The 19,707-nt window shown below is 38.8% G+C and overlaps 1 protein-coding gene across 3 annotated transcripts in view; it reads right to left on the bottom strand.

The window, feature by feature from the left end:
* The window catches only part of DMTF1 (cyclin D binding myb like transcription factor 1), a 41,852-nt gene extending 22,908 nt beyond the window's left edge, over positions 1-18,944 (bottom strand). For 2 of the 3 annotated variants that reach the window (XM_049771056.1, XM_049771057.1), the window contains exons 1-5: positions 13,924-14,046; positions 12,111-12,227; positions 9,949-10,071; positions 5,187-5,281; positions 1,688-1,802 (exon numbers count right to left, since the gene is read on the bottom strand). In XM_049771056.1, the coding sequence (XP_049627013.1) occupies positions 1,688-1,802; positions 5,187-5,281; positions 9,949-10,071; positions 12,111-12,219 (442 nt within the window). In that variant the 5' untranslated portion in view covers positions 12,220-12,227; positions 13,924-14,046. Of the gene's footprint in view, positions 1-1,687; positions 1,803-5,186; positions 5,282-9,948; positions 10,072-12,110; positions 12,228-13,923; positions 14,047-18,827 lie in introns of those variants that run through there. The other variant, XM_049771055.1, reaches the window with a different exon arrangement.
* Positions 18,945-19,707: the final 763 nt, after the last annotated feature.

Below are 19,707 nucleotides of genomic sequence, written 5' to 3' on the forward strand. Positions count from 1 at the left end.
ATGGAGTGCCAGAGTGAAAACAAATTAACAATCTACAATGCAGGTGCCCTATTTTCTATACTATTACTGACTCTAATCTTTAGTTTTAAGGAATATTTTTGACCCTATTAAACTTAAGAAAAAGATTAAAAAAAAATTGTTACTCTTTTTACCCTTTCATCAATATAGGGCTGCCAAAAAGATTTCTAAATATTTAAGAAGCCAGGTCTGGGGCTGGAGGAGCACAGCAGTAGGGCATTTGCCATCTATGCGGCCAACCCGAGACAGCCTAGGTTCGAGTCCCAGCATCCCATATGGTCTTCTGAGCATGTTAGGAGCAATTTGTGAGTGCACAGCCAGGAGTAATCCCTGAGTGCCACCAGGTGTGACCCGGACAATCCCGAAAAAAAGCCACTTCACCTTCAGAACTTTTAAAAGTTTTCTCTAATGAAAAAATAACTGTTATGGACAAAAGCAAATGTACAAAAAATTTCTGGGTTGACTGAACATATATTACAATTCGGGGGTCCTCAAACTTTTTAAACAGGGGGCCAGTTCACTGACCCTCAGACCATTGGAGGGTCTGACTATAGTAAAAACAAAACTTATGAACGAATTCTTATGCACACTGCATATATCTTATTTTGCAATGAAGAAACAAAACAGATACAAATACAATATGTGGCCCGCGGGCCATAGTTTGAGGACCACTGTTTACATGAATATAGCTAATTGATATTAACTTTGTCTTGGCTGAAAACAATTATGATCAATTGTGTCAACAATACTATAGCTTTTAATGTTAAAGGAGTTGCATAAATTTGTGGCTTTGGATTGTTTTGTGTACTGCTAAGAAATATAATGTACTACAATCTGGGGGCTCGAGGGACAAAGTAAATGTGCATGTATTTTGTTTTATTTTTCTTAAATTATTTTTGGCAGAAAATTCAAAATTAAGGTGTCAGCAAGAGGATTTCTTTGAGAATTCTGTTTATGGATGATTGCCTTCCCACTGTAACTTCATCTTGTCCTTTCTTTGCATCTTTGTCTTCAATAAAATTTAAAAAAACAAACAAAAAACAATTTACTTGCCTATGCTCCCCTTCTATTCTCAGCAGAGTGGATTTACAAACAATTCCTAGATTCCTAGCAATTCATAAGAGCATTGTAGCATTATAAAAACTGTTAGTTGAAACTTTTAAGCCACTTCAAATTCTTGAAAGATTAACACTTTAGAAAGGTTTGACTTTCAACTCAATTGCACTACTCATGACTGCAGTGTTTAATGACATCAGTGCCTTAAACAAAAAATTAGGAAAGAATCTACTTCATATCAGGAAAAAGATTATTTAAAAAATCAAATACTAGGGCCAGCGAGATAGCATGGAGGTAAGGTGTTTGCCTTCCATGCAGAAGGACAGTGGTTCGAATCCTGGTATCCCATATGGTCCCCTGTGCCTGCCAGGGGCGATTTCTGAGCATAGAGCCAGGAGTAACCCTTGAGCGTGCCGGGTGTGACCCAAAAAACAAATAAACAAACAACAAAATCAAATACTGGTTTCATGGTCTTTTTTAGAGACATCTTTCAATTGAAGAGCATAATTATAGCCACTCAGAGTTAAAGTTGCATTCAAAATCATGATGACTGCATCCATTTTTTAGCTTTATTTTTTCCCAACTAGATGCTAAAATTCACATTATATCTTACCTTTATTAGTTAGCGAATCCTTATCTTCTTTAGTTGTAAACCAGGCTTGACTAACTGCTGAAACCTCCTCATTACCCAAAGGGGATATTTCATCTAGTTGCTCATTCTCAAGAAACTTAAATAAAAATAAAATAAAGAAAACAGCAGTTTAATTTAATACCAACCTGATTTATCCATTTATAATTAATATGCATTAGCTACAGTAAAAATTTATTCATTAATAGAAATATTTTCTTGCCTTTTTATTCTGTAATGTGAAACAAATTTATAATTTTAAAAAATGTGTTTATAGGGGCTAAAGTGATAGCACAGCAAGCACAGCATTTGCTTTGCATGCAGCTGACCCAAGTTTGATTCCAGGCATCCCATATGGTCCCCTGAGCCTACCAGGAGTTATTTCGGAGTGCAGAGCCAGAAATAACCCTGAGCATCACGTATGTAGCCCATAAACAAACAAAACAAGTGTTTATTTGTAAAATGTGACCATCACCAATCAAGAAACTGTACCAATAGTTTGAATTTTACAGACTATTAGGTTTCAAGGGATATTCTATCAAATATTTAAATCAACAAAAAATATCTAAAACCATGTACACATGAGTTCCTACAATGAAACAGAATTATTAGGTTAAGTGTTATGCTTGTTAATGTACTGACACATAATCTGCTGCTTAAATAGATATCTATTTAATGTATTATAATCTTTTGCTCAATTGAAAGGATTAACAGGCCAAATCAAAAGGCACTGCAAAGTCATGGGCTGCTCAATGTCTTCTTACAACTTAGTTTAGTTAACCCCAAGAGCTGATTTCTACCCACCAAAAGTACTTTTTAGAAGAACTATGTACAAAAAAAAGATTATTGTATTTAAAGTAGTCTTTTCTGAGAAAACTGAAGCTTAAAAACATTATCTTTACTGTATCTTACCTTAACATTCAACCTTGAAAGGAAGACAAACAAAATGCTTTCAGTATACAATGTATCTATCTAAATATATATTATTTGAGGGCGTGTCTAAATCTTAATTTAGGTGATCCAGCGACCACTTCCAATGATATCTGGTTAACCAGCAGTTGGTCATTGCTGGGGAACAAGGATACAGGCGCTGTGAAGATCAGCAATGCTGATACTACCAATAAAACACCTAGAGGTGGTTGAGGGGATCAAAATCAGGTTCTTAATAAAGCAAGATATGTACCCATGACCACTTAAGACTTAGCCTTGTCTACAATATATTTAGGCAACTATCAGGTATTTTCAATACTTACATTCCTTATCTAATGAATTCTGAACAGAACTGTGTTTTAAGAGAGTTGGAGATTTAAAAAAAAAAGCAAAGATAATTATCAACATATGTACTAACCAAAATCAGGCATAGATCCATCAAAGGACGGCCAAAATATATGCTTAGTAATCTCTCTGCATTCAATCAACTATGTGGAAATAAGTATAATAAAAACAAGACTATTTCTTGAATAAGTAGAAAATTAACTCCTAATCTGAGGAGGCAGTGAAACAAAATTCATTCAGAAAGAGAAAACCTGTCAGTAGGTAACTAAAGCGTAAGGAGAGCAAAAATTAAGTTTCATGCTTATGGCTAGTGAGAATGAGTATCTGTGCATTTGTGAAACTTCATTTATTGAATCCATGGATAAAAAGCTACAAGTCACAAGAACAAAGTGAAATGTCTGGTTTGGGAGGGGCCACACAAGTAGCACATGCTCAGGCCTTACTGGCTCTGCGCTTAGGGATCACTACTGGGGTGGATGGGGACGACATACGGGGATCCAGAAATAGAGCCTAGGTTGGCTGTGTGAAAGACAAGGGCCCTACGCACAGTACAATTATTTTGGTCCTCCAAATTATTTGTTTCTGGGCTACACCCACGGTGCTTGGGTTACTCCTGCTTCTGTACTCAGAAATCGCTCCTGGTAGGTTCAGGGGACAAAATGGGGTGTTGAGAATCAAACCCAGTCCTCCATCCTGGGTCAGCAGCGTGCAAGGCAAATGCCTTATTGCTGTGCTATCACTCTGGCCCCTAAGTTAGGTATTTTAAAGGGTATTTATCTAGCCTTTTAATCAAAGAATTTAAAGTATTTTCATTAATTTTGGCAGAAGTTGTAGGACATTTAAAAGATCTTTATATAACAAAAGTTTTGACCTGATACTCTCCAATCTTATCTTGTGAAAAAATGCATATAAATAGCAAAAGAAATGGTACTCTCATAGCTACATCTGTTATAATTTAAATTCACTTGAGGGTCCAGAGTGGTGACACAGCTGTAGGGCATTTGCCTTGCACGTGGTTGACCTAGGACAGAATGCAGTTCTATCCCTGGCGTCCCATTTGGTCCCCAAGTCAGAATCAATTTCTGAGCACACAGCCAGGAGTAACCCTAGTGTCACTGGGTATGACCCAAAAAACAAACAAACAAAAATTTACTTGAAAGAACTAATTTCCATTCAGTGGATTAGAGAATACATGCAACCTTTCTTTTTTTTTTTTTTTTTTTAAAAACATTTCATGTTTTATTTACTTTTAAAGGATATTTTTTTTTTTTTACTTTTTTTTAAAGGATATTTTCTTTCTTTTTTTTTTTTTTGGTTTTTGGGCCACACCCATTTGATGCTCAGGGGTTACTCCTGGCTATGCGCTCAGAAGTCGCTCCTGGCTTGGGGGACCATATGGGACACCGGGGGATCGAACCGCGGTCCGTCCTAGGCTAGTGCTGGCAAGGCAGACACCTTACCTTTAGCGCCACCGCCCGGCCCACATGCAACCTTTCTTGATCCACCCACCCACCCACCCATCCATCCATAGCTTGTGAGTAAAATAGCTAAAAAAGTTTTATGTACCAATCAATTTTTACTAGTAATACCAAACAAAGTTATTTAACAGCTCAATGTTATGAAGAATGCATATATATCATGTGGCAACAAAAAAGAACCAATCTCAAAAGGAATAATTTAAAATTCTGTCTTTGCGGGCCCAGAGAGACAGCACAGCGGCGTTTGCCTTGCAAGCAGTCGATCCAGGACCAAAGGTGGTTGGTTCGAATCCCGGTGTCCCATATGGTCCACCGTGCCTGCCAGGAGCTATTTCTGAACAGACAGCCAGGAGTAACCCCTGAGCACTGGCGGGTGTGGCCCAAAAACCAAAAATAAATAAATAAATAAATAAATAAATAAATAAATAAATAAATATTCTGTCTTTGCTTATAAATCACACTGTTATTGGGAAATGAATGAAGCCATGTATTAAGTTTTGTGGTTGTTACATTATTAAATATGGCCTCATGATTTCGGGGTATGGGATTGGGCCACACCTGGCGGCACTCAGGTGTTACTCCTGGCTCTGCACTCAGAAATCACTCCTGGCAGGCTTGAGGATTCGAACCACTGCCCTTTCCGGGTGGGCGATGTACACCAGCCTCATGATTTTTATTGCCTAAGTTATATGCAGAAAAAAATCTTATAATTAAGTAAAAAGTTACTATACCTGAATCTGTGTCACAGTTCCCTCTGTAATTTCATCATCTGCCACCTCAGTGGTTGCGGTCATGGTCACCTCAAAGCTCTGATCATTTTCTGAAACTTTAAGAAAAAAAGTCTGAATCCCAAAATGATGGCAGCCTAATTATTTTTTTAAATACATGAAAATATTCTAATTTTTAAAAAAAATTTTTGGCTGTATCTAGCACCACTCAGGGACTACTCATGACTCTGCACTCAGAAATTATTCCTAACAAATAAACAAAAAGAAATTATTCCTGGCAGTCTCGGGGGCCATATGGAATGCCAGGGATGGAATCAGGGTCAGCTGCATGAAAGTAATTTAGTGAAAAGTAATTAGAAAAATTTAAAGAGAAAATCTGAGTAAGCTTGTAAAGGTATAGAACTGTGTTTCATTCTAAAAAAGAGGCTGGCCTGGAGTGATAGTACAGAGGATAGGTTATTTGTCTTGCAAGTGGCAGACCTAAGTTTAATCCCTAGTATCCCATATGGTACCCAGAGCCTGCTAGGAGTGACTTCTGAACACAAAGCCCCGTTCTCATCATCATCAAACAAGACATCATCAGCTTTGTGTGGCTGTCATAATTAAATAGCATTTCATATTATTAGCTAAACAACTTAGAAATATGTTATAGCTGGTGTTTGCCAGTCTTTTAAAAATTATTTTTAGGGGCTATAGACAGAGCTCAATGAATGAATGAATGCTAATGAATACTTTGCTCTGGGTTGGAGTCAGGGTTCATATCACAGATCTGCATATCAGAGTACCACAGGGTGTGTGATCTATATAACACATATATAGTTTTCCTTCTGATTTATTTTCTATAATTCACTTAATTCCTTCCATTTTGCTGCAAAAGGTCAATTTTTCCCTCTCTTTGTTAGTATAAAGTATTGTGTGTATGTAAGTATGTCCCATAATCTATTGTTGGGTATTTAAGTTTTTATAACTGAGTCATTACAAAGAATCCTGCAATTTATACTGTAGTGCACAGAAGTCTGAGTTACAAATTTCACATTCTTTAGATAGATACCCAGAATATTATGGTATAATATTGTACTTTATTTTTAAAATTGAGGTATCTGGCAATGTTTCAATTGCAAATTAAAAAATCTCAAATTGTAATATTATAGTTATTTTATCTTTGAAATTTTAGTTATCTGGCAGTGTTACTATCTTAGTGCTTTAGGGACATGTATTGCTGGGGCCGAAAACCAGATCTTTTGTAATGCACTTCCAGGCCTTTGAGCTGCTTACATGGCCCTAATTTTAGTTTTTTAAAGTTCTATTATGGTTCCCAAAATGCTTGCCCCAATCTATATTCTCACTTCGTGTAAGAGAGTTCCTTTTTTTGTCCTTCACTTTTGCCAGCACTTTTTGATGTATGTCATACTCACAAATATGGGATATCTTACTGTTGTTTATATTACACATGTTCATAGGAATATGAGGATGAACATTTTCCATTTGTTTATGTGCCAGGTCTATCACCTTTGGTAAAATACCTATTTGGATAATCTGACCATTTTTAATTTGTTGAGTTGCCTGATGTCTAACTAAACTCAGCTGTATAATAAGCAACAAGTATCTTCCATTCATATAGGGTTTTTTTCCTTGTATTGCTGATATTCTCTTCTATGTGCAAAAACATTTTATATTAATAGTCCCAACTGTTTTTCTCTTTATTTTCCAGTGGTTGCAGGTAAATTCCAAAAGTGTTACCAACATTAATATAATAATAATATTCATCACAGAGATGTTACAGCTTTGAGTCTTAAGTTTAAGCCATCAATCTATTTTGAATTTACTTTTGGTATATAAAGATTTGATTTCATTCTTTTTCATTTAGTTGCTCGGTTCTCTAGCACAAAATATAGGAAAGAATTCTCTTTCTGTATTATACAGTCATGGCCTCTTTGTCACAAATTAAATATTGATATATTTATATTTGGGATCCACTATATTCCACTGATCTGCATACCTATTAATACTATTTGAACAATCATTAGTTTGAAGTTGGGTAACATGATGCCATTTTTTCTCCTTGTTTTACTTTTGCTATTTGGTTCAAAATAATTTTGGTACTTTTGCTTTATTTCCTTTAAAAATTTGCTGTTAACTACATTGTTTTTGTTAAGATGGTCATTTTAACTATATTAAAGTCTTTCTATACATAATCATGGATAACTTGCTTTTCATTTCTTTGTGTTCTATTTAATGGTATTCAATAGTGTCTTAATATTTTGTTCGTTAGCTTTTGGTATGGGATTACACCTATTGTACTCAGGGCTTAAACCTGGCGGACTCAGGACTGGCGCAACAGGGATCAAACCTAAGCCAGGCATGTGCAAGGCAAGCAATCTACCTGCTGCACTAAAGTTCCAGCCTTGACCGCTTTTTCTTTTTGCTCATTATTTGCGTTCTGAATATTAACTTTTCATTCTCCTACTTTACTGTTATCATTTATTATCAACAGCATTTTAGTGGACTAAGATATACAAGCATTGCATTTGCAGATAACTCACTTCTCATCTGATTCGTTTTATGCCTTCATGTTGTATAATTGCTCTCTAAGACTTCTCAAACTAAAGTTTAATTAAGGAATAAGCGTGAACTATCTTATTCTGTTTCTTAATTTAATGAAAAAATTCAGCTTTTTAACCATAAAGCTGAATTTTAAGTATATGAATTTCTTTTTGGTGTGTCTTTCCCAACAGTACTCAAGACTTATTCCTTGTTCTGTACTCAGGGATTATTCCTGGTTGTTGTGTGGTATCTAGTTCTAAACTAGGATTAGTTCAATGGGCAAGACAAGGGCCTTCACCCCTGTCTCCAGATGCCAGTACAGGGGTGACAAACAAGTTTGACACAAAGAGCCAAAAATTTAAACTGTGAAATTCCAAGAGCCACACCACGCAGTGACCTGCCAAAACAGGCAAACACTCACACAAAAGCATATAATTTTAACAATAATATATTAAACACATACTGCATTTTGCCATTTTGAGTGAGGGTAAAATCCTGCAGTGATGGTGAGGGTGTGCTGCGTCCTCCACACTAAGAACTAACAGCAAGATGTGACACAACATGTGACACAGGGGTCCCCCCACTTGCTGGCCCATGCAGTTGTTTTCGAGGGATGGGAGACGGGATGACGCAGCCTGGGGGCGGGACTACGTGCTCGGAGATCTCTCCTCAGAAGCAGAACAAAATCCAAACTTGGCAAAGAGCCACAGTATACAAAATAGTGATAAGAAGCAAAGAGCCGCATTCATTTTGGCCGTGAGCCGCATGTCGCGTGTTCGCCACCCCTGCGCCAGTATATGACATTTATTGTAGTATGATATGCTGTTTTATAATTTTTCTTATAAATGTTGACTACTGTCAACAGTTTCCTATGCAACTATACTGATAATGATCATCCTTTCTTTTGCTGAGAATATTCATTTGAAAACGTTGAACATTCTTTGCATCCCTTGAATAAATTCCACCTAGTCATAGTATCTGACCCTTTTCAATTATTGTTTAATTTCACTTACTGGTATTTTGTTAAGCATTTTTACATTTATGTTCATCACATAGTGATCTATAATTTTCACTTTGTGTGATATCCATGTCTGGTTTTGGAATAAGAGTAATAATAGCCTCATAAAATGTAACTGAAAATAGTAGAGTATTAGAATTAAACTACTAGGGGCTAGTCAAGAGTATAAGTTAGGACCCTTACATGCAGCTGACCCAATTTGATTCATCACCAGTACATAAGGTCTTCCATACAGGGCCAGACTGAACCCAGAGAGAAGCAGGGTATGGTCCAAAACCAAAACCACCCCAAAAAACAAGAGGGCAAACTAAATCAGACAAGACTAGTAATGCCTGAGTATAATCTTATAAAAATGAATTGACTACTCTATGCCTTGGCTTTTCACTTATAAAAGAGAAACAATAGTAATAATATAAAATATGCTTTTTCAATAAGGGCATATGCTTCTAGGGGGAGAAAGTTAAAAACTATTCTGTTTATTTAAAAAAAAAGCAAAGCGATACATATAATACATTAAAAGTTATTATCTATGGCATTCAAATTTCATTGGGAGAACAAAGTCAATAGAAAAATGTCTAAAAGGGGCTGGAGAGATAGCATGGAGGTAAGGTGTTTGCCTTTCATGCAGAAAGTCAGTGGTTCAAATCCCAGCATCCCATATGGTCCCCAGTGCCTGCCAGGGGCGACTTCTGAGCATAGAGCCAGGAGTAACCCCTGAGCGCTGCCGGGTGTGACCCAAAAACCAAAAGAAAAATGTCTAAAAGGCACCTTGTGGACAGAGGACAGTAATAATAAAAAAGATTAAAAAGATTAGACATATGCAGAAGAATTTAGAATTTGCTTGGTACATAAATAAGCACTTATAAGGATTCTTCTGGCCCGGAGCGATAGCACAGCGGCATTTGCCTTGCAAGCAGCCGATCCAGGACCAAAGGTGGTTGGTTCGAATCCGGTGTCCCATATGGTCCCCCGTGCCTGCCAGGAGCTATTTCTGAGCAAACAGCCAGGAGTAACCCCTGAGCACCGCCGGGTGTGGCCCAAAAACTAAAAGCAAAACAAAACAAAGAGGATTCTTCTGATTTAATAGAAAGAAAAACAATGGACCTAACCCTGTTTTGAAATGCCAGCTCAACTTCTGAAGAGCTGAAAATTGCTCAAAATTTATTTCAAAAGGGATATCTATATAAGTGATAGACAACTTACGTGGAAGTGCAACAACTGATATGCAAGGAGTAGAATCATCAATATTCTGGTCATCCTCAGAAGACAAACAGAGTCTTTTATGTGGTGGTTCGGTACTATCTTCAGAGTCTATTTCATCAGTTTCTAACAAAAATAAAAACAACTTCAAATCTCCAAATAAAGAAAAAACAAATCTTCAATAAACAATCTTACTGATCTGCTTAGTTTAATTAAATCCAATCTTGTAATCAATATTCTAAGGGACACTGGCTTGCTTTCCTATATCTAGTGCAGTTCTTGGTTTCTATTCTTATGACAAGGAATTATGAGAAACTTCACTTCTACACTATTAATTGCCTGGCTTCCCAAATACTTCATATATAGAGATAAGTACTCATTATTTAATTCATTCACAAATATTTATCTAATGTCTGTGTTGGAAATGCTAAAAACGCACCAAGTACACAATGAAAGACATAATTAATAATAAAAACCAAAGATTATAGACTATTTAAAATTAGTGTAATAAGAGATATAAAAAATGGAACAAATAAATTTTTATACTAGCAGAGTAAAAAGACCTTGATTTAAATCATAGATGAAGGTTTCCTGAAGAGGTCTTTAAGTTCAATGATAAACAGAAAGAAACTAAAAGAAAATAGTTGCTAGCATAGGAATATGTATAGTGAAGCCAAGATGTAAATGTTAAAGGCATATTAGGAAAATAGAAATCAACATGAAAGCTGTGATGTAGCTTAAACAGCTAGAGCTCAGGTTTTGCACTCAAAAGTTTGATATCGAGCATTATGCGCATGTGGTCTCCCAGTATGCATGGAATGACCCCCCTTCATTGCTTAGCGAGTCAGGTGAGGCCAAAAATCTAAACAAATAGAACAAAATAAAACACTGTGAACTGCTACAACATAGATATGTTAAATATAGAAAGCGAATGAGGCTGAAAGAAAAACTGAAATGATATGTTGTCTATATGGTCCCCCATAAGAATTAAATTCCATCCTAAAAGCCTTAAGATTTATTAACAATCATCTTAAAGCTTTCGTGTATCATGACCAATGCTTTCAATAGTTTGAAAGATAAATTAAAAGGTACAAAATTATTAAAATTCAATCATAGCTATCCAGGTGAGAAATGAACAATTTGAACAAGAGGGCCTGGTTACACAGAGGAAACAACGGACTCAAGTAACAATATGTCGACAATGGGTAGGTGGTGCTGGAGGTATGGTGTCTGCCTTGCAAGCGCTAGCCAAGGAAGGACCGCGGTTCGATCCCCCGGCGTCCCATATGGTCCCCCCAAGCCAGGGGCGATTTCTGAGCACATAGCCAGGAGTAACCCCTGAGCGTCAAACGGGTGTGGCCCAAAAAAAAAAAAAAAAAAAAAACAAACAAACAAAGAAAAACAATATGTCGACAATTTTTCATGCTACAAGATACAATGAATATGAAATATAAATGCATTACTACTCATTTGTATAATATGGAATACCAAATAATGAAATCAACTGGGAAAGAAAAGAGGTTTGTGAATTTTTTAGAATTGTTTAAGACATGTGAAATGTAAAATATCTGTGAGAAAAACACAGAAAACTAAAATAAAGATAAGAAATTTAGTCATTCTGATGGGTAAGTATCTCAGTTAAACCACCAGTCTTAAGAAAGTAATCTGGGGATTTTATTGGATAAACAGAGATGACAGAATGAAGGCTGAGTAATGAACTAGAACCAAAATAAACAAGCAAAGAACTAGCAAAATTGTATCAAAGATGGAATCTGAATTCAATTACAGGTGACAATGCTAACTCTTACTGAAATAATCAAGCAAAATTCTCTAACGGTTTAAAAAATAGTTGATCTTATTCACAGTGGGAAGGATCACTTTATTTTATACGATCTATTACATTGTTGGTATTAAATGTTATCGGAGAAAATGTATTAGTTATTCCACCTTAATTTTGGAGACTCAAATATGCCTAGTCAATTTATAAATGTTCAAAAGTATAGTTATTTTAATAACAAACGTAACGAAAATTAACAATATGAGCTGATTTACGATCCAAAGATGGCTTCTTTTCAGCTGTCCTAAAAACTTTTTATTTGGATAAAGATCAAAGGTGAATGAAATCCTTAAATTAAAAAGATGCACAATTTTTTAAGTTCTCCTACCATTCTGAGGACAGTGAAGAATGAGGTTCCCGTCTGTATCCTGAGTCAAAGTCACTGAGTTCACAGTTTCTACTGTTACTGTGTCAGAATCCTCTTCAACTGTGCTCATACTCAAATCTGTACAATCACATACTTGCCATTACGATTAAAAAAAAAATCACTTCTAAATAGGAAAATCAAGTAATCCCCAAGAACATCCTCCTTTTTAGCCCTCCAAAAAGCAAAACATTAATCCCCAGACTTGGGTAACTAATACTCTGTGTAAAATCGCAATGATAACTTTGATTTTAAAACATTTTTGTTTATATTCACTATTCAAAGTTAGATGCATCAATCTACAGGAATCAGAATTATGATTAATTAAAAATACTGAGTCTTCCCCCCAAAAGTTACTAGACTGCTTTGCAACCTTCCCTAATTAAAAATACTGAGTCTTCGCCCCAAAAGTTACTAGACTGCTTTGCAACCTTCCCTTTTCCCAAATATATCTGCTTTACTTTCCCCCCAAAAACAAAATTCCCATGGCAGTAACTTTTCAAAAAGAGTGACCATATATACTGAAAAGAAACTAATCTAGATTGTCTATTACATTAGCAAATCTACTTTCAGTGGGTTTTTTTTTGGGGGGGAATAATTACAGGGACTGCAAAGCATTGCTCAGTTCACTAGTACAGGCCAGCTTAGGAGCCCAGGTGGTAATCAGGAATAAAAGTCAGGGCCTTCAACGTGCCACTAAAACTAACTAACCAACTCTGGTTACTGGGGATGAGGGATATGGCAATTCAGACTAATTTGCCTTACTATTTTTTTTTTTTTTTTTTGGTTTTTGGGCCACACCCAGCGGTGCTCAGGGGTTACTCCTGGCTGTCTGCTCAGAAATAGCTCCTGGCAGGCAAGGGGGGCCATATGGGACACAGGGATTCAAACCAACCACCTTTGGTCCTGGATCGGCTGCTTGCAAGGCAAACGCCACTGTGCTATCTCTCCAGGCCCGCCTTACTATGTTTTTAATAGTTAACAACATATCTATCTATCCTTGACTAAACTGATTTTGGGGGGGGGGGGCGGCACACCTGGATGCAGGGGATCTAACCTGATCAAGCATGTGCTAGGCAAGTGCCCTATCTGCTGCACCGAACTCTTTTCTAATTGAAGGTAAACCTTTAGAAGTAGAGAACCGGTTAGTTGCTTTTAAAGTATTCTCACCTACTATTATTTTCCTCTAGTTCAGAAAGACTGACCAAACTTAACACCCATTAGTAACTGGCACGAAAAAAAATGTACCATAATTGATAGTCTGGCTATAGTCATTAGGTCACTATTATATTATTCACTGAAGTTCTGTTTCAATACTCAACTTTAGAGTCTTATTCATATACATATATGGATTTCTCAACTAATGGAATACATACAGCCTTGATATGATTAATCACTCAAATATTTATTTGGCTTTATATATAATTTTCTCACAAAGATATCATTATACAAATCCATTTTCCTTTGAGAGAGAAAATTCTACCAACACTTACATGGTTAAAAACAGTGTTCTTAAACCCAATTTTTTTTTAAACTCAACAAATTTGATTACATAAATTACTATTTTAAAAGGACATAATTTGAAGCCTGGGTTGTAGCTCAGTGTTAGAATGCACTGGCCCTGGACATGATAGCCAATACAGCAAAATAAATAAATACATAAATACATACATACATAAATAAATAAAAAAGACATCACTGATTTCACAGTGCTAATGTGCCATTCTCAAAGATAGATAGTAGTATGGTCTAATTTGGCTAAAATCTGAAGACTTACCTAGAAAACAGGTGGATCAGCTACTGCCCTTCCCACAGAAACAGATCGCCTTCCCTTAATCACCAGCATCACTTTCATGTTATCCAGACTGTTTTTCCTCCATGTGCCTACCTCTGTGATACTCTGAAAAAAAAAAAAAAATCAGAAGTATTACTAATAAGGCTTTCTAAGAATAAACAATTGCGCTCTAACAGTACACTGAATAACACTCTAGCTTTTAAATCTTTGTGGTTTCTCAACTAGAAAAGAGAACAAACCAGTTATTCTTTGAAATAGATCTTTTGGAAATCAACTTCTAAAATTTATCTTTTAATGAAGGAAGAAATGATATTAGACCCTACAACAAAATTTATATATAAGCACTATCCACTATCCTTCATCAGGTAAACACTCCTGAAAAAAAAGTTAACTATGTTAGTTATCACCATTAAGTAAAGTGACATGTGTCAACATAGTACAATAAATATTATCAGTAATGTATTGATTATAATAAGTTATATTATAATATATAAAATAAATATAAATTTATATTATATTATAATAACTTACCAATACCTCTCTTCCTAAATATGTATATTTCAAACCAGATATATTTCAAACCATTTATTTTTCTTTTTTTTTTTCTTTTTGGTTTTTGGGCCACACCCGGTAACACTCAGGGGTTACTCCTGGCTATGCGCTCAGAAGTTGCTCCTGGCTTGGGGGACCATATGGGACACCGGGGGATCGAACCGCGGTCCGTCCAAGGCTAGCGCAGGCAAGGCAGGCGCACCTTACCTTTAGCGCCACCGCCCGGCCCCAAACCATTTATTTTTCTACAAAAAACATTTGACTTGCAGTTGGCTGACCCAAGTTTAATTCCAGTTAGCACTGCACATAGTATCTACTGCAAGCCCCACCAGTAGTGTTCCATAAGTAAAAATGGTCCTCTGCACCAAAATAAGTTAAAAAAAGAGAGAGAAAATATTGTACAGTATAGGTGGAATACCCCAACCAAAGCTTGTTGGAAAGAAGAAAATAATTGATTGGGCCAGAAAGAGTTAATTACAAGCAAGTTCTTTAAATCAGGGTAACTGTTTTTTTTTTTTTTTAAAGTAACTCACACTAGAGCTTCTGCTGTTTCATGAGCATAGTCCTATCAACAAATGTGTATCAAATGCCTATTATATGTCAAAGATTCCCTAGGTACAGGGATAAAGTGGTCATACTCATCAGTTCTGAGAGGAAGATGATTTGAGCTCAATTTGAGCTCAATTTTCAATGGAACATGCAGTACCAGGGGATTAAACCCCAGGCTCCTGCTCTTAAAGCATACACTTCAGCAACCACTGAATTATCTTCTGGATCCCACTCCTTTTTTTGGGGGGGAGGGGCAAATCCAGTGGCACTCAGGGGTTACTCCTGACAGGGTGGGGACCATATGGGATGCCCTGAGATCGAATCTGGGTCGGCCACGTGCAAGGCAAACGCCCTACCCAATATGCTATGGCTCGCTACGTATGTTTCCAATTCACTTTCCAACTAGTCTGATCTGATTTTATTTCTAATTTAATAAGTAACACATTTTGATTCAAATTCAAAAGATAAAAGTGGTTGTACCTAAAGTTCTATTTCTGCCTCACATTGTCTTTCCCCAAGCTTTTCACCTTGGAGATAAATACTACGCCATCTTTTATCTTTTATAGCCTTTTCTGCAACTAACTTGTAAGTGAGCATTTTATAGTACTAACAATTGTCCCACATATTTTTATTAGATACACAGCACCTACATTCTAACCACTAACTACTACTAAACAGTGTCTTTATAGACAATTTGTTCATAATGGATTGGCTTTAAGATTGGAAAAATGATTACTTCCACTAAAATGTTACATAAATGTTATGCATTTATTGCTTAAGTTTTTTTTTTTTTTGGTTTTTGGGTCATTCGGTGACGCTCAGGGGTTACTCCTGGCTTGGGGGACTATATGGAACACAGTGGGATCGAACCACAATCTGTCATAGGCTAGGGCGTGAAAGGCAGATGCTTTACCTCTAGCGCCACCACTCTGGCCCCTCACTATGCATTTTATACTGAACACATTCTGCACATTAAAATCTTGGGTATATATATTTTATGGGTAAAAATGTTCTTAAACTAAAAATATGAAACGATTAGAAGCATATCAATTCATCGGATACACTCATTTGTGGAGAAATGTTATACATGATGCCTTAAGAAAATTGACTTCTAACAAATTACACCTTTTAATATAGATAAGCTTCTATACATAGAGTGAGACTCTTCCTATTTCTAACATCTCGATGCCTTTGCAATGTACAGAAGTATTTTTAATATAGATCTAAGAACATTAAAAAAACTTTACAGATTCTCAACATTTAATGTGTGTGCAACTATCTTAGACACTTGTTTCATGTTAGTTTATTTTTACAGGTGTAAAGCAGTCCATTATAAAGCCTGCCTGGCATACAAATTTACTGCGACATTAAAATTAGAGCTTGTAGATACTTAAGAGATAAATGGGAAAAGAAAGAAAAACAGTTTATGGAGGACTAATGTCATTGATTTAAACCCCAGTAATATCTAACCTTAGAAGCACACTCTTCTCTCCTATTATCTTGGATAGAAAGGAAATAACCTATCAAATTACTGTAAAAACAAAAAAGGGCCCTGGTTGGGGCTCAGGAAGATCACAATCCCAGCCAAGAGACCCGAATTTGATCCAGGCACTGGGTTACAAAGAAAAAGAACGAAAATTTTAACAATTTGAGAACACGTATCTTCTCTAAAAGAAGTCTCTACCAGACATCATTTCCTATACATACTGCATTTCAAAACTTAAATCCTAACTCCAAAATGTTATGTTTCCCTTTAAACGTAGAAAAACCTGAGCACTCCAGAAGGAAAAAATATTTCTGTAGCAAATATTATTATTCATTTGACTTCTGAGGTATGGACATAAAAGTTCTAAGAGGGCACTATCTAATAACTACTATTACCTGAATAATCAGGGCTCCCTCATTTTGCTCAAGGTAACTAATTTGACAGCGATTCTCCATCATTTCCTCTACAAATCTATATTGCCTGAGCCTATCAACTAAAATAGACAGACAAAAAAATAACCAAAGAAATCGCTGGTGTATAAAAGTCAGGATCCAGGCCGTTAAAATGATAAAACCATTACAAAATATCAAAACATAAAATGGGGCATTTCTTCAAAACTGAAACAATTTCTTTTCACCTAGAAAAGCTGGTTTTCTCCCTGGTTACCAGAAGGTTACCAGAAGGGAAAGGGAGGGTCTGGGGAAGGGGGGGGAAGATGGGAGAGGACCCAATTCTCTGAGAAGTGTACGACACTTAGGGTGCTTATCTTATACGCAGCCAACCTAGAGCCCCTGCACCATATTGTTGGCCAGGAGTGATCCCTGGGCACGGAGCGAGAAAGGTAGAGAAAAATCCCCAAAACCGATTCTCACTCAGACCATTTCAACACAATAGTTATTTGAATGACTTCCCTCAAATTTCCAATAAAGATATCTAATAAAAATTTTCCACACCATTACAATCCCTGTGCATCAACACTCGAGAGCTCTTTCACAATTCAGTGATGCTACAGTCTTCGGAATTCTTAAAAAAGAAAATCTATTTTTTCAACTAAATAATTCTCAACGATTGTCTGAAACACGGTCTTGTTTTTTGTTTTTGTTTGTTTTTTAAAGCCGGTTCACTGAAAGCATCAGAAAAGGTGAGGAATTCTGAAAGAAAACAAAACTTAAGGGAGAGCAATTAAGGGCTGCTTAGAAAACCCTTAACCTCAACGGTGAAGTCTTTTCTCGGAAAAGTAACGCTAAGTCTAATCACCAAAGATCAAAAAGAAACAAACAAACAAAAAACCCCAAAAGCCCCGAAATCTTTCTCTGAGAGAGGGGACACAGGGGCGAGAGAAGAGAGCCATCCTCCTGCAGGTCAGCTCGGCCGAACCAACCGCACGCGCACCCTCCGTCCCCTTGAGGAGACGGCTGGCAGACACACTCCGTCTCCAAAGACGACCAGAAGGGATCCGGGCTCAGATCCCGGGGAGCTATCGTCCCGCTCCCATCCACACCGGTCGTTCCACGCGCAGAGACCCCAGCGCCTCCTGCAGCCCAGAGTGCGGCCGCTTCTTCCCCGCACAGCTCACCTCCGCGGGAGACTCGGCTGCCGGCCGCCCAGCGCGGCCCCCGGTGCTCGCGGTCCAAAGGAGGCGCCGCCTGCTGCCGAACTTGCCGGGACGGTGCTCGGCCCCCGGACCCACAGTCCCCGCCCGGGCTCCTCGGCGACTCGACCCGCCGAGCGCTGCGGGAGGCGGAGGGCGGCGCGCAGGGGGCGAGTCCCGAAGGCAGCGAGGTTGCGAAGAGCCAGAAACAAAACCCCAAAAGCGAAAAACCAGGGGGGCCGAGACCCGCCCAACTCTCCCCCCACGACGGAAAGCCAGGCTACGCGCAGAAAAGGCAACAAAGTAAATCGCTGAAGAACGCCCGAAGGAAGCGAGCGAGGGAGCGCGGGAGGCCCCCTCCGCGCCGCGCCAGGTCCGACTCCTTGGCCCACCCCACCCCCAGGGGTCCCGGCGCCATTGAGCTCCTCCGGAGCCGCCGCCATTTTCCGCCCCCGCCGGATCGCGGCCGGGCCGGGCGACTCGCTCGCTGCCCAGTCCCCGCCGCAGGCCCGGCCCGAGCGTGCGGGCCCCGCGGCGAGCGCGTCCCCAAGGCCCGGCTCCGCCCGCGGCGCCCTGCAGCCGACTCCCAGCGCCGGCCGGCCGGCGGGAGCAGTCGAGGCGGCCGGGGGGGCCGGGCCGAGCGGGCGGGCGCCGCTGGGCGGAGCGGCCCTGGCGGCGGTTGGGACCTGAAGGTTCCATCGCACTTACTTCCTGTTTTGGGTCCGGGCACTTGGGAAGAACCAGGATGGAGGCTCCGCAAAATACCAGGATGGAGGAAGCGGCCGCGGGCGAGAGTGGCTGCGGCTGGTGTGAGCGAGCGCGACGAGCCACCGGAAGCGGAGCTACGGCCGCGCCCCGCCCCCGGCCCCCGCGCGCCCCCTCGCTCCCGCCTCTCCCGGGGGGCGGGCCTGCGCGCGCTGTCGTCACTTCCGGTCGCCGCCCCGCGCGCGAAAAGTGGCCGTTTCTGGGGAGCTTTCAGCTGTGTCTGTGGTAACAGTTACTGACAAGACGTTGCATTTTCCTCCTGCCAGGTGCTCCACTCCCGCTGCTGTTGTTACAGAGAAGGTCTTAATCCTTTGGCGCAGGTGTGAATTTCGGATTCAGAGGACACAGGAGAAACAATATTCTTTTTTTTTTTTACCCCGGAGTTCAAAGCAAGGAAGAACTGCAAAAGCTGTTTGTGAGTGCAGAGAAACCAAGCAGTTGGATTTCTGGCTTTTAGCAACGTCTTTGCCATGTTTGCTTACATCGGAGCGTGCAATGTTAATTCTTGCTCCATGTGAGAAACTAGGAAGGTGCTAGTTAGAGAAGATCACAGTACTCAAGCCCTGCGCTGGACCCGGTGTTCAATCATTGCTGAATCATGATCAAAGGGATTTTGTGTGTGTGTGTGTGTGTGTGTGTGTGTGTGTGTGTGTGTGTGTGTGTGTATTTTTTTTTGAGCAGTTCCAAGGTTTTGAAAACTGGCAAGTTGAATGATTTGAACTCACATCGAATTTCAACGCTCATTTTATACTTTATAGATCCAGCCTTACTGACAGTCCTTTTGGGCGACACTCGTGATGCTCAAAAACTGGTGATCCTTGAT

Source organism: Suncus etruscus, chromosome 1 (genome assembly GCF_024139225.1).
Source record: "Suncus etruscus isolate mSunEtr1 chromosome 1, mSunEtr1.pri.cur, whole genome shotgun sequence".
NCBI lineage: Eukaryota > Metazoa > Chordata > Mammalia > Eulipotyphla > Soricidae > Suncus > Suncus etruscus.